Source organism: Oncorhynchus kisutch, linkage group LG19 (assembly GCF_002021735.2).
Source record: "Oncorhynchus kisutch isolate 150728-3 linkage group LG19, Okis_V2, whole genome shotgun sequence".
Classification (NCBI taxonomy): Eukaryota; Metazoa; Chordata; class Actinopteri; order Salmoniformes; family Salmonidae; genus Oncorhynchus; species Oncorhynchus kisutch.
The window spans coordinates 30,073,319-30,090,444 of record NC_034192.2 but is presented as its reverse complement, the minus strand read 5'-3'; the positions used below and the strand labels follow the sequence as shown (position 1 = coordinate 30,090,444).

The following is a 17,126-nucleotide window of genomic DNA, read 5'->3' as shown; positions in this document are numbered from 1 at the left end:
TTTGTGTACTTGTTTGACAATTTACTGCACTGTTAGGAGCTAGTAACACAAGCATTTCGCTCCATTCTTATAACATCTACTGAGCTGTTTACGCCACCAATAAACGTTGATTTTATTAGCGTGCGCACGCGCGTGTGTGTGTGTGTACAGTAGTGGGACAGAGGGACTGAGAGGCAATTTCCACGGGCAGTGTAGTGAGACCTACTCCATTGCAATAGGGGAGAGAGAGAGAGAGAGGGAGAGAGAGAGAGACGCAGAGTTCCTCCTCTCTGTTTACAGTTCCTCTCCTCCCTGGCTCTATCGTTACAGCTCTGTGGAGGATGGAGAGATTGGAATAGGAAACAGGAAAGATATCTCATTACATCACAGTGGACAGGATGTGCATGGAAGCTTCCGGTTGTGTGTGTGTGTGTGTGTGTGTGTGTGTGTGTGTGTGTACTTTAACAGCATACTAACATTGACTGTGTGAACTTTTCTAATGAACTCTGCAGGGGATTGCCAACTCTTGGTCCATGTATTCTCCCCCACAGTGGCTGAACTACACTAACTACACACACAGTGGTGTATGCGTGTGCGTGCATTCCTGTGCGTATTCGGGATGGGGTGTGTGGGGTGGGAGGTTGAGGATGAACTGAGGACCCTCCCCTCGTAACTGGAAGCTCATAGTGATTTACTGTAAATATCAATGTTCTCATTAAAAACTGCATCATGGTCTGACCCGACCTTTGACTTCTCACATTTGGGATTGATGTAGTTCTCTATCTTGCCGTCTCCCTCTCTCCCTCCATCCCTAATTCTACCTCCCTCTCTCCCTCCTTCCCTCTCTTCCTCTTCCTCTCGATCTCTCTCTCTCCCTCCCTCCCTCACTCTCTGAATGAGGATTAGGTGTGCGGTGGACCAAGGAGAATGAAACAGTGTTTAGTGTCAGAGCCAAATTGGAAAAGGTGGGGAATATTTCCCTTTAGTAAGTATTTTATTGAATTTAGCCTAGGAAAAGCCCCAATTTCCCACTTTTTCCCATCCTCTCTTCTCCTCCCCTCTCTTCCCCTCAATCTCCTCCTCTGCTCTCTCCTCCTCTGAATCCAATAGACAGTTTGTCTACAGTTACCATGCATTCCCAACAGCTGCTGATACTGCCAATTGTTTTTATGTGTTAATTTCACGGCATTAAGGAGTTGATTGTTTTGATTTACATACAGTTAATGAATGATTAACTTTTGAATGTTTACTGTGGAATTTTATACTGCGTGTTGTATGAATGATTACATTTCTAGAGTTAACAATGCCAGAAAGTGTGAACCACTTGATGCTTTGGAACGAACTTCATTGCTTTGTGTGAGTCCAGTCTTCAGGTGCTGTCTTCTACAGTAGAGTATTCTAGTGTTCGGTGAACATCTGGCCTGTTGATGATATTACAGTGGTGTGGTTCACGAGGACAGAGAGACAGGGGAAGAGATATTAGCTGTGCTGTGCTCTGCTCCCTGCTGGAGTATACTGTTACATACTATTACCCTGGAACGGAAGACGGCTCATTGATTAACCATGCTGCTCCCCAATGGAACCTGGAACCATCAGCGTTCCCAACGGAATCCCCAGCTCGGCTCTCTCTCTTTCAGGGAAGAGGGTCAGCATGTCGGGCGAGCCAGGGAAAGATTATAGGAGGAATAACAATAATAATGATACATGGGACTCATATAACACTTTTCAAGGACCCAAAGTCACTTGACAATGATGGAAATGAAAAAGGAAAACAACAAAACAGGAGTCAAAAGGAAACATCAGACTAAACAAAACGTGAATAAAGAGAGGCGTGGGCTCAAAGGCGGGAAAGTGTGTGAGGTATCAGTGGATGGGGAGGGTTGGGGTTTGGAATGAATAGGTTGGAGAGGTTGTCGTCTCATAGGAGGGAGAAGAAAGGCAGCTATGTACTGTAAACCAACCGCCCACACATGCACGTTAGCAGGCGTGCACACACGGCCATTCTTTTTTTTGGAGTTGTCTTAACCAAATATCATTAAGTAACTGGTTCCACAGACTTTTTTTTCTTCGTTTACTCAAAATATTTTGGTTGAATGAACATTTTTAGTTGTCCCAAACATAGCTCCAACTTGAGAAGATGTAGGCAAGAAATTCAGTCAACTTAAATTGTCTCTTAATAAGTTCATTCAACAAATGTTTTTTATTTGGGCATCTTGCCTAAAAAAAAGGCTGTGGAACTCTACTGAACCAAAATATAAATGCAACATGCAACAGTTTCAATGATTTTACTGAGTTACAGTTCATACCAAGACATTTGTCAATTAAAATGTAAAGGATGCAACCTTTCCAACAAGTAAAATTGTCACATTTCTGCCCTGCTAGAGCTGCCCTGGTCAATTTATTGTAAAGTGGAAATGTCTAGAAGCAACAACGCCTTAGCCGCAAAGTGGTACGCCACACAAGCTCACAGAATGGGACCGCTGGGTGCTGAAGTACGTAGCACGTACAAATAGTCTGTCCTCAGCTGCAACACTCCAAGTTCCAAACTGCCTCTGGAAGCAACGTCAGCACAATAACTGTTCGTTGGGAGCTTCATGAAATAGGTTTCCATGGCCAAGCACCTGCACACAAACCTAAGATCACCATGGTCAATGCCAAGCGTCGGCTGGAGTGGTGTAAAGCTTGCCGTCATTGGGCTCTGGAGCAGTGGAGCAGTCCGCCAGATGAATCTGGGTTTGGCGGAGGCCAGGGGAATGTTACCTGTCCGAATGCATAGTGCCAACTGTAAAGTTTGGTGGAGAAGGAATAATGGTCTGGGGCTATTTTTCATGGTTCATGGCTAGGCCCCTTAGTTCCAGTGAAGGGAAATCTTAATGCTACAAAACAAAATGCCATTCTAGATTCATCTGTGCTTCCAACTTTGTGGCAAAAGTTTGAGGAAGGCCCTTCCCTTTTTCAGCATGACAATGCCCCACAAAGCGAGGTCCATACAGAAATGGTTTGTCGAGATCAGTGTGGAAGAACTTTACTGGCCTGCACAGAGCACTGACCTCAACCCCATCCAACATCTTTGGGTTGAATTGGAATGCTGACTGCGAGCCAGGTCTAATCGCCCAACATCAGTGCCCGACCTTACTAATCTTCTTGTTGGGGAATTGAAGTCCCCGCAACATCTAGTGGAAAACCCTTCCCAGAAGAGTGAAGGCTGTTATAGCAGCAAAAGGGGACATACTCCATATTAATGCCCATGATTTTGGAATGAGATCATGTAGTGTAAGCATCATGTAGTGTATGCGTCTGTTCATCACAGATACCCAACAAAACAAAAAAAGTACCACCATTTGCTCCTTCGCATAGATTTGATCAGGCTGTGGATTGTGGGCTGTGGAATGTCCCACTCCTCTTTAATGGCTGTGTGAAGTTGCTGGATATTAGCGGGAACTGGAACACGCTGTCGTACACGTTGATCCAGAGCATCCCAAACATGATCAATGGGTGACATGTCTGGTGTGCGTGCAGGCCATGGCAGAACTGGGACATTTTCAGCTTCCAGGAATTGTGTACAAATCCTTTTGACATGGGGCTGTGCATTATCATGTTGAAACATGAGGTGATGGCGGTGGAGTAATGGAATGACAATGAGCCTCAAGATCTCTTCACGGAATCTGTGTGCTTTCAAATTGCCATCGATAAAATACAATTGTGTTTGTTGTCCGTAGCTTATGCCTGCCCAAACCATAACCCCATAACCCCCCCATAACCCCACAGCCACTATGGGGCACTGTTAAACAACAGTGACATCAGGAAATCGCTCGCCCACACAACGCCATACACAAGGTCTGTGGTTGTGAGGCAAGTTGGATGTACTACCAAATTCTCTAAACAACATTGGAGGTGGCTTATGGTAAAGAAATGAACATTCAATTATCTGGCAAACAGCTATGGTGGCCATTCCTGCAGTCAGCATGCCAGTTGCACGCTACCTCAAAACTTGAGACATCTGTGGCATTGTGTTGTGGGACAAAACTGCACATTTCAGAGTGGCCTTGTATTGTTCCCAGCACAAGGTGCACCTGTGTAATGATCATTCTGTTTAATCAGCTTTCTTGATATGCCACACCTGCCAAGTGGATGGATTATCTTGGCAAAGGAGAAATGCTCATTAACAGGGATGTAAACAAATTTGTGCACAACATTTGAGAAATATAAGCTTTTTGTGCATATCTAACATTCCTGTGATCTTTTATTTGAGCTCATAAAACATGGGATCAACATTTTAGATGTTGCGTTTATATTTTGGTTTAATGAAACCTTTAAACGTACAATGTTGTCAACGTACATATTTGACCCACGTTGACATACGTTGTGCATGTTCATTTATACAGTAATTCATATTCAACATATTCAATATTCAACATATTCAACCTGGGATTTCAATTCACAACCTCTTGGTTCACAGCATTCCAATCTTTTTGCTACTCCACCATGTCTGTCAATAACTGATTTCACCTGTGTTGCTAGCTACACTTTGTACTTAAAAAAAGATATCAGCTCTGTTAAGTAACATTAAAACTGAATAATATGCCCTACCAACATTAGACAACAATATAGAAACAACTGCAAATGACTTAAATAAGAAAATCGTATCAATGATGAGAGAATATAGTGAGATTAAAAGATAATTGACACAGACATGGTGGCATTGTCACGGCCGTCCTCCTCTTCATCTGAAGAGGAGAGGCGAGAAGGATCGGACCAAAATGCGGCGTCGTAAGTGTCCACGGTAAATCTTTAATACCGAAAGTACTGACACTGTATACAAAACAATAAACAAATGACGACCGTGAAGCTACAACATAGACAATCACCCACCAACAAACAGTGCAACCCAGGCTACCTAAGTATGATTCTCAATCAGAGACAACTAATGACACCTGCCTCTGATTGAGAACCATACTAGGCCGAAACATAGAAATACCCAAATTATAGAAAAACAAACATAGACTGCCCACCCAACTCACGCCCTGACCATACTAACTAAATACAGAACACAGGAAATAAAGGTCAGAACGTGACAGGCATAAAACGATATATCAGAATGCCGTGAACCAGGAAGTCGTGTGTTAAAATCCAAGGACAGGTTCAATGACATTTACTGTATAAATAAACGTGTGTCAAAAATGTAAGTTGAAAAATTTTTTATGTTGAAAGCACATTCTTTTTTAGTTAATATGCCTTAAATAATCATTTAGAGTTGAATTTTAAATTGACAGAAGTTTTGCCCATGTTTTCTCAAGTTTGGCCCAACATTTTTTGTTGTTGTTCAGGTAACACATGGAGGGAAAAGTTGTGTAAACAAAAGAAAGGCTGTGGAACCAGTTACTTAATAATAATTAGCTGAAACAACTACATGTGCGGTTGTTGTTTTTTTACAGTACACACACACAAGAATACACACACACACACACACACCGGAGAGGAGAAGAGAGATGGTTCATTATGGGTTTTGATTACAGATATATTAGTTTGACTCTGGCACTGTTCCCTGTCCAGGGTGATATAATTGAGAATGATGAATAATGTATTTCATTGTTTTTAATTGATAATTGCTATGAAGGACTCAGTTATGAAACACTGCCAATTGGCCACACAGATAGCACTTTATTAATTCTGCTTTGGCTGCCTCGAAAACTTGATGTTTAAAACAACAGGTTGTTGTACTTGGAGTGATAATGATCTTTGCGGTGAAATAATGCCAATAACAAAAGCCCAAACACTTTTATTTTATTCCAACTGTTATAATCCAATTCTAATGAGTATTCTTCAGCAGATTCATCATAATTGTTTTGGAAAACAAACATTCATCTTGATTAAAATACAATCTCCATTAAACTACTGTAATGTGTCCGTTGGGTAGCTGGGTTAGACTAGATCATGAGTGTATCATGGCTTATGGGCTTTCATAAATCATAAGTAGAAAAGCCTATTCTCCATCCCTATGGCAATACAGTGTGTGTCTCTCTCACTGTATGGGAGGGCTGGAGAGAGAGGAGAGACCATTTGCATACATATTGTATCACACCTCTGGATGGGATCCTTTCTTTCTTTCTCTCTCTCTCTCTCTCTCTGTCGCTCTCTATCATTCTTCATATCTCTCCCCCCATGAAGCTTCTATAGGAACAAGTAATGAAGTGAGGAAATGAAGAGAGAAGGAGAGGAGGAGAGGAGGAGAGAATAGAAGAGAGAAGAGTTCTGTGTTCTCTGTGATGTTGAGACATTTTTCTGGTCTGGCTGTACGTTGAGTTTGTACGTTTCAGACTTGTTCATTGGTTAAGTAACAATTCTCACTCTGTGTGTATATGTGTGTGTGCGTTGTGTTGTTGACGAGTGTCCATCTGATGTTTGTGTTTGCTGTGAATTGTTGTGAACGTCCGTTGTTGCTGAATGTGGACATTTCAGACTTGTCGATTGATTATGCAATGATTCTCACTGTCTGTCTGTGTGTATGTGTGTGTACGTGCATGTACGCGAGTGCGTGAGTCATGACACCATACTGATCAACACCCAACCATCTCTGACCTCTCATTGTGTCTCCGTATCAGCAATCTTGAGTCAAATTGGAGCAGTAACAATAGACAGGAGAGCAAAGGAGACAGCTCTGCTATAGAGAGATAAAGTGAACAGCCTTTCTGTATTCTGTCACCTGTCAGTCTGTGGAATGTGACTAGATCAGTTGCCAGTGAAATGGAAGGACATGCAGAATCCATACAGAATGAAGACTGGTCGTCTCTCGCTCTCTCTCTCTCTCTCTCTCTCTCTCTCTCTCTCTCTCTTTCTGTGTCTCTCTCTCTCTCTTTCTGTGTCTCTCTCTCTCTCAATTCAATGGGCTTCATTGCCATGGGAAACATGTTTCTATCTCTGTGTCTCTGTGTCTGTGTGTCTTTCTCTCCCTCCCTCTCCTGTCTGTCTCTGGTGGTGACACAGTGATCAGGCTGACATATGTGTGGCTGGCTGTCATAATATGTCAGCCCCGGTCCCAGCTCTCAGGCGGTCCCTCCTTAACACCAGTCTGTCAGGAAAATACAGGACCCCCAGCCATGTGTGTTGTGTGTGCGTTTTTGTTTGTGTGTGCATGTGTGTCTGACGACTTGTGACCTGTAGGTCAAAAAGAGTGAGGGCAGGTGTCTCTAGGGGTGAGGAGGGGTGCGGCTAGGTGCCAGATGCTGTCCAGACAAAAACAGTTTCGAATACACATGCGCTTAAACAGACGCACACACACACGCTTACCTCTCCTCCCTCTTCACCTGCATGTGTAGCAGAAACTGTACTGCCCCCTTTCAGGAACACGTACACACGCATGGTGGATCCGTGGGCGAAGAATTTGATGGTGACCTGTGAGAGATGGATCCGTCTGGCTGTGGACAGTGGTGGGATTATTCTCCCATCTCTAGTGTGGGGGCGAGCAGCAGGAAGTAGTGTCTTCCCTCACTGCCAACCCTCCCTGCCTGGAGGAAATGTTTCTCAGGCCGTTTATTTCATAAGAGAAAGAGACACTCCTTTCGAAATCTTTCCTTCGCGGAGACCTAACCCTAAATCAAGCTCGATGAGAGTCAGAAAGGCTTGATATCAGCAAGGCGTGTGTGTGTATGCACATAGTAGCAAGTTAGGGTTAAGTGCCTTGCTCAAGGACAAATTGACAGATTCTTCAGCTTGACAGCTCAGGTATTCGAACCAGCAACCTTTCAGTTACTGGCAACGTTCTAACCATTAGGCTACCTGCCACCCTGTGTGTGTGTGTGTGTGTGTGTGTGTGTGTGTGTGTGTGTGTGTGTGTGTGTGTGTGTGTGTGTGTGTGTGTGTGTGTGTGTGTGTGTGTGTGTGTGTGTGTGTGTGTGTGTGTGTGTGTGTGTGTGTGTGTGAGTATGTTTGTTAACTTGGTAGAACTAAATAGCCCTGGCTTTACTGTATAAGATGCTAAGGCAGTGTGGTTGGGGAACTCTTGGATTTCTCTGTATATTGTGTCTCCTTATAATAGACAATGATAGTCTTGATGGTTAATGTAGCGCTCAACAGGGAAGATTATGGCATTATTGTGCTGCGTGTGAGTAGTCCTATCTCTTCAACTTATCCTCTAGGTCGGTCTATTACACACTCATATTCAGTTTATTTTCCGTAGAGAGAGTTAGCTAAACAAATCAGGCTAAATTGCATTATTGCAGTGATTGGATCATATTATCGTCAGCCTTAGCACAGTAACACACACACACACACACACACACACACACACACACACACACACACACACACACACACACACACACACATACACACAGGTGAGACATGGCAATGTAGCAGGACTCTGAAGCACAGAATGCAACAAGCTCTCACAGTCTCTCTGCAGAATCCGACGTTTGTCCATAAACGTAACATTTCAAAGGTTAAGTTTAGGCTTTCATTCCGAATGGTTAAGTTAAGGGTTAAGGTTTGGGATAGGGTTAAAACAAACAAATACAAAACTAGTTCCTAGTACTGGGATTGAACACCCGAGCCATCCACCATCCCTGTGTACAACGCCCTAGAAAATCCCAATCCTTCTTGATGGTAATAGCGCTCACCATTGCCTCTAGTTGTCGGTTTTGAAGTAATCTCTCAACATCCTGCTTACATGGACAGATGTCGAATTTCGCAGTGTATCTTAAGCGACATGGCTGCAGAATCCTCCCCATCCCACAGACAGGCCCTGAACTAGATCCAGACAGTTACATAATGATGTGGCCATACAGGCCTCTATGTCTCCTGGCTCTCTATCTGACTGGTACCTCTCTCATCTTGGGAGAAAGCTCACTAAGGTCAGATGAACACATGTTAATGATGCACAGTGCGCACAGTGTCGCAAAACTAATGGAACTCATTGTTTGTGTTGTATTTTACAGTAACAGGTGTGATGGACTAAAGTCACTAAATCATGAACTGGTCCCCTAAATCCACCCAATCAAATGAACAATACCAGCCAAGACCTGGAAATTACTGATCTGTTTGACCATGGGGACACATTCAAATAAATTAGTGGTGGAATATTGAAATGAATCATTAAGAAAACACTTTTCTTTCTAAACAGTTATTGGTTAAAGCAAGTTTTAATTCATGTATGTTAATCATTTACATTGCGGGTTGTGCTTTGGGAATTGCAATCTGTCAAATTTGATTGCTGATTAACTGACTAAACAATGAAACCTATAAAATAAGGTGAATCAGAGTTCAATATGTGTATCATCAGAGCCTCTTCGTCTTATACTGCGTTCTGTTCCTTGTCTTTACTTTTAATGAGTGCTCGCTCGGTGGAGGTGCGACTGACATTTTTTGCGACCTCACAATGCGTTGCTACATGTCCAGATGCTAGCGGCCGGTTTAACGATCCACGCCACTCATCACCTTGACGACCTATAAACCTGTCGCCAAGGAGCCAAAGTGTCCATGCTTTGAGCTATGTGGCCAAGGTGTGCATTTGTAAGCAAAGTAGTCTTTTGGGAGGGGGGGATATGATAGGTGTGTGTACCTGCGTGCGTGCGTGCGTGTGTGTGTGTGTTGTTTGTTGAGTCAGTGAGCTGGATTACATAAATCACTAAGTATGAGCAACAACATCTCACGGTTTAACCAATTTGACTTCAGATTCTGAAATTTTTCCATGTTTCTCCAAACCTTAAATGCCTAAGTATCTCCAAACGTCAACTTTAAACATGTTTTGGGTTGCTCCTCCTGCCGCAGCTGCAACTCGGGTTGCACTGCTGCTGTCTCTCATTCTGACTGGTTAAGTTAAGAGGTTTGAGGGTTAAAACACCATCTCAGTCCACAACGCCCTAACAAAGCCCAAGCCTACTTGAAATAGCGCTCACCGTTGCCCCTAGTAGCGGGTTTTGAAGGCATCTCCCGATGTCCTCGGGACATGGATGGATGTCCAATTTCGAAGAGAATCTTGAGTCACTTGGCTAGGTATGAGGCCTTGCACTGGAGTAACCTCAACATATCTGACATCAAGGTCTCTACTGTTCGTATATGCACACTGTTCGCACATGCACACTAGTGGAGACACACCAAGAGAGAGAGACACACACACACACATTCACACACTTGCAAGAGAGAACCAATGGAAAGACTTGTGTCTAAGGTCATTGCCACCTGAACATTTTCTGCAGCTCTTCAGAGTACAAAGAAACCTTCCACACGGTCTGCTTTAGCAATGACATCTCAATATTAGGACAGCTTTGACCTGAATAATCACCATTAGTCTCCTCCTCTATACACTCTTAGAAAAAAGGTTTCCAAAAGGGTTCTTTGGCCGTCCCCATAGGAGAACCCTTAATGGTTCCAGGTAGAACCCTCTGGACAGGGTTCTACATGGAACCCAAAAGGGTTCTACCTGGAACCAAAAATGGTTCTCATATCAGAGAGTTTTTTTTTTCTCTCTCTCTCTCTCTCTCTCTCTCTCTCTCTCTCTCTCTCTACTCTCTCTCTCTACTCTCTCTCTCTCTCTCCCTCTCTCTCTCTCTCTCCCTCCCCTCTCCAGGCACTCAGACATCCTTGACATTTGCAAAGGTTGAAAGAGAGAGAACCTTTGTCTCCTAATAAGGACCGGCTCTCCTCCACCTGAATGAGAAGTCCTAGGGGGAAGAGAGGGGAGAGACCAGAGGGAGGTAGTGGGGTGTCTTTTTTAGGGGGAGAGGGTGAAATAATATGTTTATGTATCACTGGTAAAAGGGAGGGGGAGGCAGGGAGGAGGGGGGTAGGTAAAAGGGTAATATTTAAATTATTTTACTGTGGTCCCGTGTGGCTAATTTGGTAGAGCAGGGTGCTTGCAATGCCAGGGTTGTGGGTTTAATTCCCACGGGGGCCCAGTATGAAAAAAATACTAAAATATATGCACTCACTACAGTAAGATGCTCTGGATAAGAGTGTTTGCTAAACTTTTTTTAAATGTAAATGGCCCACCTTGTGTCACTGTACCCATGGAATGTAAATATATTCTGACTGCACTGCATCTGATTCAGGAGAGATGGAGAGGAGAGGGAGGAGAAGAGGGAAAACAGGATTAGGGAAGAAAAGGAGAAAGACAAGATGGACATTGCATCAGTCTTTTATGTCTTGCAGAGAAAGTGGTGTAGGTGACAATAACAACAACTTTTTAAAATAGGCAGAATTATTTTGTTAGCATTGTCAAGACGAGCCAGACACAGTGAAACACATAGACTGATTACAGAACTGTAGGTGAGAAGAGTAGATGTTGTTTATTTCTGTGTACCTGGTGGCAGTCTCTGGAGGGAGACACTGATGCCTCTCCACAAGACTGTGACACTCGCTATAAATATAGTGAAGAAGACTGAAGCAGAACTGTGACACTCAAGGTCTTTCTGGTTTCTCTTTGTCGCTTTCTCTTGCTCTCTCTCTCTCTGTCTCTCTCTCTCTCTCTCTCTCTCACTTGCTCTCTCTCTCTCTCTCTCTCTCTCTCTCTCGCTTGCTCTCTCTCTGTCTTATAGAGATAAATCATGACTTCACATCTCTTTCTCTCTCTCTCTCTTTCTTTTTCTCTTAGGACACCTGCTCAAAAGCTATTCAAGTTAAGGAAGTAGGCAGGCTGAGTTTACTCAAGGCCCAGGAATGACAGATGCAGTTGTTTGTAATAGACCTGTGGGCTTCGGGGAAGAAAATGAAGTTGACATTAGAGGGCAAGAGTTAACAAGGGATGTTTTCGTTGTTATTTCCTTACCCCAATTTTTTCTTTATTGAAACTCTACATAATTCCCGCCCTAATTTGCAGTCTTAGGACATGTTCTCCAAAGGAATGCCATTCTCGTAAAAAAAGACTAAAGAGTTCAAAAGCTGCTTTCCGTCAATTGTGTTACGTAATCAGAAGTCAAAAATATCTGAACTAAACCTGTCTTTAAAAGCAGATGCTGTGGTTATGACATCATGCTCGTAATAAAAAAAAAAAAGTTATTTTAGACAAAGGACAGGGGCCTTAATTTGAGCTAATTCCGTTAACGATGGTAAGAAATTGTCAACACGTGTGCTCACAGACACATGATAGGGTAGACAATGGCACCTGCTGGAAAAATAAATTTACACCCATGGGTGTTTAAGAAAAAATATCACATTTAATTATAATTTTTTCCCCTGCAGTTTTTCCCTACACTTCCACTTTAGTTAGAGATAGGAAGCTGACATTCTCACCATGTTCTGTCACTCATGTGTAGCTGCAACTGAATCCTATTCCTCAGACTCCGCAGACAATATTAGCCATGCGGCGCGTTGTTTTACCCATGAGCCGGTTGCCTAGGTAACATTGCATAAGAGGAGCGGGAAGGAAAGGATGCCCCTTGCTAATTGACAGACGGGAGACTAGGTGGCAGATCTACCCAGCAGCCCCGTTGCTCTCTTGCGCTCGCTCTCTCTCTCTCCCTCCATCTCTCTCTCTCCATATATCTCTCCCCCTATCTCTCTCTTTCTCTCTCTCTCTCTCTCTCTCTCTCTCTCTCTCTCTTGTTCTCTCTCTCTTTCTATCTCTATCACTTCCCCTTGCTAAATGAGAGATGGGAGACTAGGTGGCAGATCTACACAGCAGCCCCCTAGCTCTCTCTCTCTCTCTCTCTCTCTCTCTCTCTCACATCTCTGTAGTTTCTCTTACCAACACTTTATACGCCAACACACTGATCGTATGTGTTAAACTAGTGTGGATCCAACAGTTCAACATAGTGTGTGTTAAAAAAACAATATGGCCCCTAATGCATCTCTCCATATGTGTTAGCTTAGTGTCTCTTCATCCTAATATCACTCTCCTTTCTATCAAGTTTTCTTTCCTTATTATATGAGTAAAAAAATACACTGTCTATACAAAATAATGGGGACAGCCCTTAAAATTAGTTGATTCCTTGGCACTCCGGGGTGGCGCAGTGATTAAGGGCACTGTACTACAGCGCCAGCTGTGCCACCAGAGACTCTGGGTTCGCGCCCAGGCTCTGTCGTAACCGGCCGTGACCGGGAGGTCCGTGGGGTGACGCACAATTGGCCTAGCGTCGTCCGGGTTAGGGAGGGTTTGGCCGGTAGGGAAATCCTTGTCTCATCGCGCACTAGCGACTCCTGTGGCAGGCCGGGTGCAGTGCGTGCTAACCAAGATTGCCAGGTGCACGGTGTTTCCTCCGACACATTGGTGCGGCTGGCTTCCGGGTTGGATGCGTGCTGTGTTAAGAAGCAGTGCGGCTTGGTTGGGCTGTGTATCGGAGGACGCATGACTTTCAACCTTCGTCTCTCCCGAGCCCGTATGGGAGTTGTAGCGATGAGACAAATAGTAGCTACTAAAAACAATTGGATACCACAAAATTGGGGAGAAAAAGGGGTAAAAATACAAATAAATAAAAAACATTTGTTGATTCTGCTATTTCAGCCAATCCCGTTGCTGACATGTGTATAAAATGTAGCACACACCCATGAAATCTCCATAGACAAACATTGGCAGTAGAATGGCCTTACTGAAGAGCTCAGTGACATTCAACGTGGCACCGTCATAGGATGCCACCTTTCCAACAAGTCAGTTTGTCACATTTCTGCCCTGCTTAGAGCTGCCACGGGCAAGTTGAAGTGCTGTTATAGTGAATTGGAAACGTCTAGGAGCAACAACGGAGTGGTAGGCCACACAAGCTCACAGAACAGGGCCACTAAGTGCTGAAGCGCGTAGCGAGTAAAGTAATTTGAAAAAGTAAAGTAATTTGTCCTTGGTAACCCTCTTGGTTGTAACCCCCCATTGAGTTCCAAACTGCCTCTGAAAGCAACGTCAGCACAAGAGCTGTTCGTGGGGAGCTTTATGAAATGGGTTTTGTATGGCCGAGTACTCGCGCACAAGCCTAAGATCACCATGCGCAATGTCAAGCGTCAGCTGGAGTGGTGTAAAGCTCACCGCCATTGGACTCAGTGGAAAGGAGTTTTCTGGAGTGATGAAGGCCAGGAGAATGCTACCTGCCCCAACGCATAGTGCCAACTGTAAAGTTGGGTGAAGGAGGAATAATAGTCTGGGGCTGTTTTTCATGGCTGGGTCTAGGCCCTTTAGGTCTAGTGAAGGGAAATCTTAACGCTACATCATACAATCACATTCTAGACGATTCTGTACTTCGAACTTTGTGACAATAGTTGGTTTGTTGAGATTGGCGTGGAAGAGCTTGACTGGCCTGCATAGGACCCTAACCTAAACCTCATCGAACACCTTTGAGATGAATTGGAACGCCTACTGCGAGCCAAGTCTAATCGCCCAACATCAGTGCCTGACCTCACTAATGCTCTTGTGGCTGAATGGAAGCAAATTCCCAGATCCAGTGGAAAGCCTTCCCAGAAGAGTGGCGGTTGTTATAGCAGCGAAGGGGGGGGACCAACTGCATATTAATGCCCATGATTTTGGATGAGATGTTTGACGAGCAGGTGTCCACACACTTTTGGTGTAGCTTAGTTATACCTGTCCAATTGAGATGCTACCAATATAATTGAATAAGCACCAACAGTGGACTAAGCACCACCTAAATGGGGATCAAAGTCTCACCTCTATTTGGCCTAGCGTTCTGGGTCTACTAAATATATAAACGGTGATTGAGTGTCTTGAGGAATATGTCTGTACTCTAAGTATTGTCATGTTAAATGTGCAGTGTAGTGTACTATACTTGAGTTTCCCACGCTTTCCCACAGTGACCACGCAACTGCTCCCCACAGTGAAGCATCTCTTTCTGTGAGACCACGTCCCTCAGCCTGTTTGCGCTGCCTGGCAACTGCAGGCTAAGGCCACGCACATACATGCTCTAACACACACACAAACACACACACTCCACAGCTAAGAGTGGCTCCGTGCAGAGCCTGACAGGACATGGCTTGTAGATTCCAGATTGGCTTGTAGACTCCAGATTGCCGTGGTGTTCCCAGTCTACCCAACAAGCGGAGAATGTTCCATGGAGGCCACATTGTATCTGTTTGTGTCGAGAGGTGGGATGAGGAGAGCCAGCCTTGGCTTTGGAGACGGCATCATTTATCATCTCCTGAATCACAACACACCACTCCAGCTACAGTATCTCAGCCCGATACACACAGCTACTTGTGTGTGTGTGTGTTTGTGTATAGCTTCAATTACACGTAGACTTACCTAGGAGTGCCAAGAGTGTTTAGACCCAATGTGAAGAGCTACTTGCATGTTTATGTGTGTGTGTGTGTATCTAAGAAGTTCTAAGCTTCAATTTCCTCGGCGTACACATCACTGACGATTTGAAATGGTCCGCTCACACAGACAGTGTGGGGAAGAAGGCTCAATAGTGCCTCTTCAACCACAGGAGACTGAAGAAATTTGGCGTGGCTCTTAAAACACCAAACATTTTACAGATGCACAGTTGAGAGCATCCTGGCGGGCTGTATCACCGCCTGGTATGGCAACTGCTCCGCCCACAACCGCAGGGCTCTCCAGAGGGTGGTGTGGTCTGCCCAACGCATCACCGGGGGAAAACTACCTGCCCTCCATGACACCTACAGCACCCGATGTCACAGGAAGGCCAAAAAGATCATCAACAACATCAACCACCTGAGCCACGGCCTGTTCACCCCGCTATCAGAAGGCGAGATCAGTACAGGTGCATCACAGCTGGGGGCGAGAGACTGAAAAACAGCTTCTTTCTCAAGGATATCAGACTGTTAAATAGCCATCACTAGCCGACTTCCACCCGGTTACGTAACCCTGCACCTTAGAGGCTAATGCCCTATGTACTGTACATAGACTTGGAATCACTGGCCACTTTAATAATGGAACACTAGTCACATTAATGTTTCAATGATGTTTACATTCTGCTTTACTCATCTCATATGTATATACTGTATTCTATTCTACTGTATTTTAGTCAATGCCACTCCGACATTGCTCATCCTAATATTTATATATTTCTTAACTCCCTTCTTTTACTTTTAGATTAGTGTGTATTGTTGTGAACTGTTAGATACTACTGCACTGTTGGAACGAGGAACACATTTCGATACACCTGCAATGACATCTGCTAAATATGTGTATGTGACCAATGAAACTTGATTTGATTTGAAGTCTATTGAGTGTTTCGCCACCACACAATCTGGGATGTGAATTACAATATTGGGTTGATTAGTCAAATCTGTTAGAGATATATTTACATATTTACCAACAGTTATACCTAAATATTTGTGCTTTCAGCCTGTGTCTCAGGCATCATGCTGGTGTGTGTGTGTCTGTGAGTGTGTGCACGTGTATGTGTGTGTGTGTGTTAGATATTAACCCTGTCTGTGTTTGTGTTGTCTCTAGGTGCTGATCTGCCTAGTATGATGGACCTGGAGTCCCTGTATCGTGGTGTGGAGCAGAGCATCAACCAGACCCGAGCCCAGAGACAGAGGAGACAGAGTCCAGAAAGAGCCTACAACATCGAGGTCCTACTGGGGGTGGACGACTCTGTGGTGCAGTTCCACGGCAAGGAAAACGTCCAGAAGTACCTGCTCACACTCATGAACATCGTAAGTACAGTGCACTCACACCACAGGAGACTGCTGAGGGGAGAACGGCTCAAGCGAATGGAACGGCGTCAAACACCAGGAAACCATGTGTTTGATGTGTTTGACACCATTCCCACTGCTTCCCGCTCCAGTTATTACCACGCGCCCGTTCTCCCCAATTAAGGTGCCACCGACCTCCTCACACAGAGTCATACACACATTGTAGGATACTATGTGCATTATGCGCCATTAGTGTGCCCCTAGCCCCTGTGTCTTCTGTTAGAAAGATGCTGCAAGCGGTTGATTCACTGTGAACACTTTAATCCAATAACCAGAAGAGTAATGAAGACAACTGTAGTATAATGTGTATGTGGTTTCTACAAGAGAATAAATAATTATACGATAAGTCATGCATGAAGAGTCATCAGCAACACAGTAATGGAGCAATAAGGAAATATGCATAGGCGTAATGGCAGAAGAATATGCATCATAATCTGGAATGTACAGTATACACAAATACAATGGCAAATATTATATGAAAGATGTATAAATAATATTCAGGGATATACACTGAGTGCACAAAACATTGACACCTGCTCTTTCCATGACATAGTCTGACC

The 17,126-nt window shown here is 44.1% G+C and overlaps 1 protein-coding gene across 2 annotated transcripts in view; it reads left to right on the top strand.

Moving 5' to 3' along the window:
• The window catches only part of LOC109864977 (A disintegrin and metalloproteinase with thrombospondin motifs 2), a 203,532-nt gene that overhangs the window by 136,201 nt on the left and 50,205 nt on the right, over positions 1–17,126 (top strand). For both annotated transcript variants that reach the window (XM_031797112.1, XM_031797111.1), the window contains exon 4: positions 16,322–16,527. In XM_031797112.1, coding sequence (XP_031652972.1) covers positions 16,322–16,527 — 206 coding nt within the window. The remainder of the gene's footprint in view (positions 1–16,321; positions 16,528–17,126) is intronic.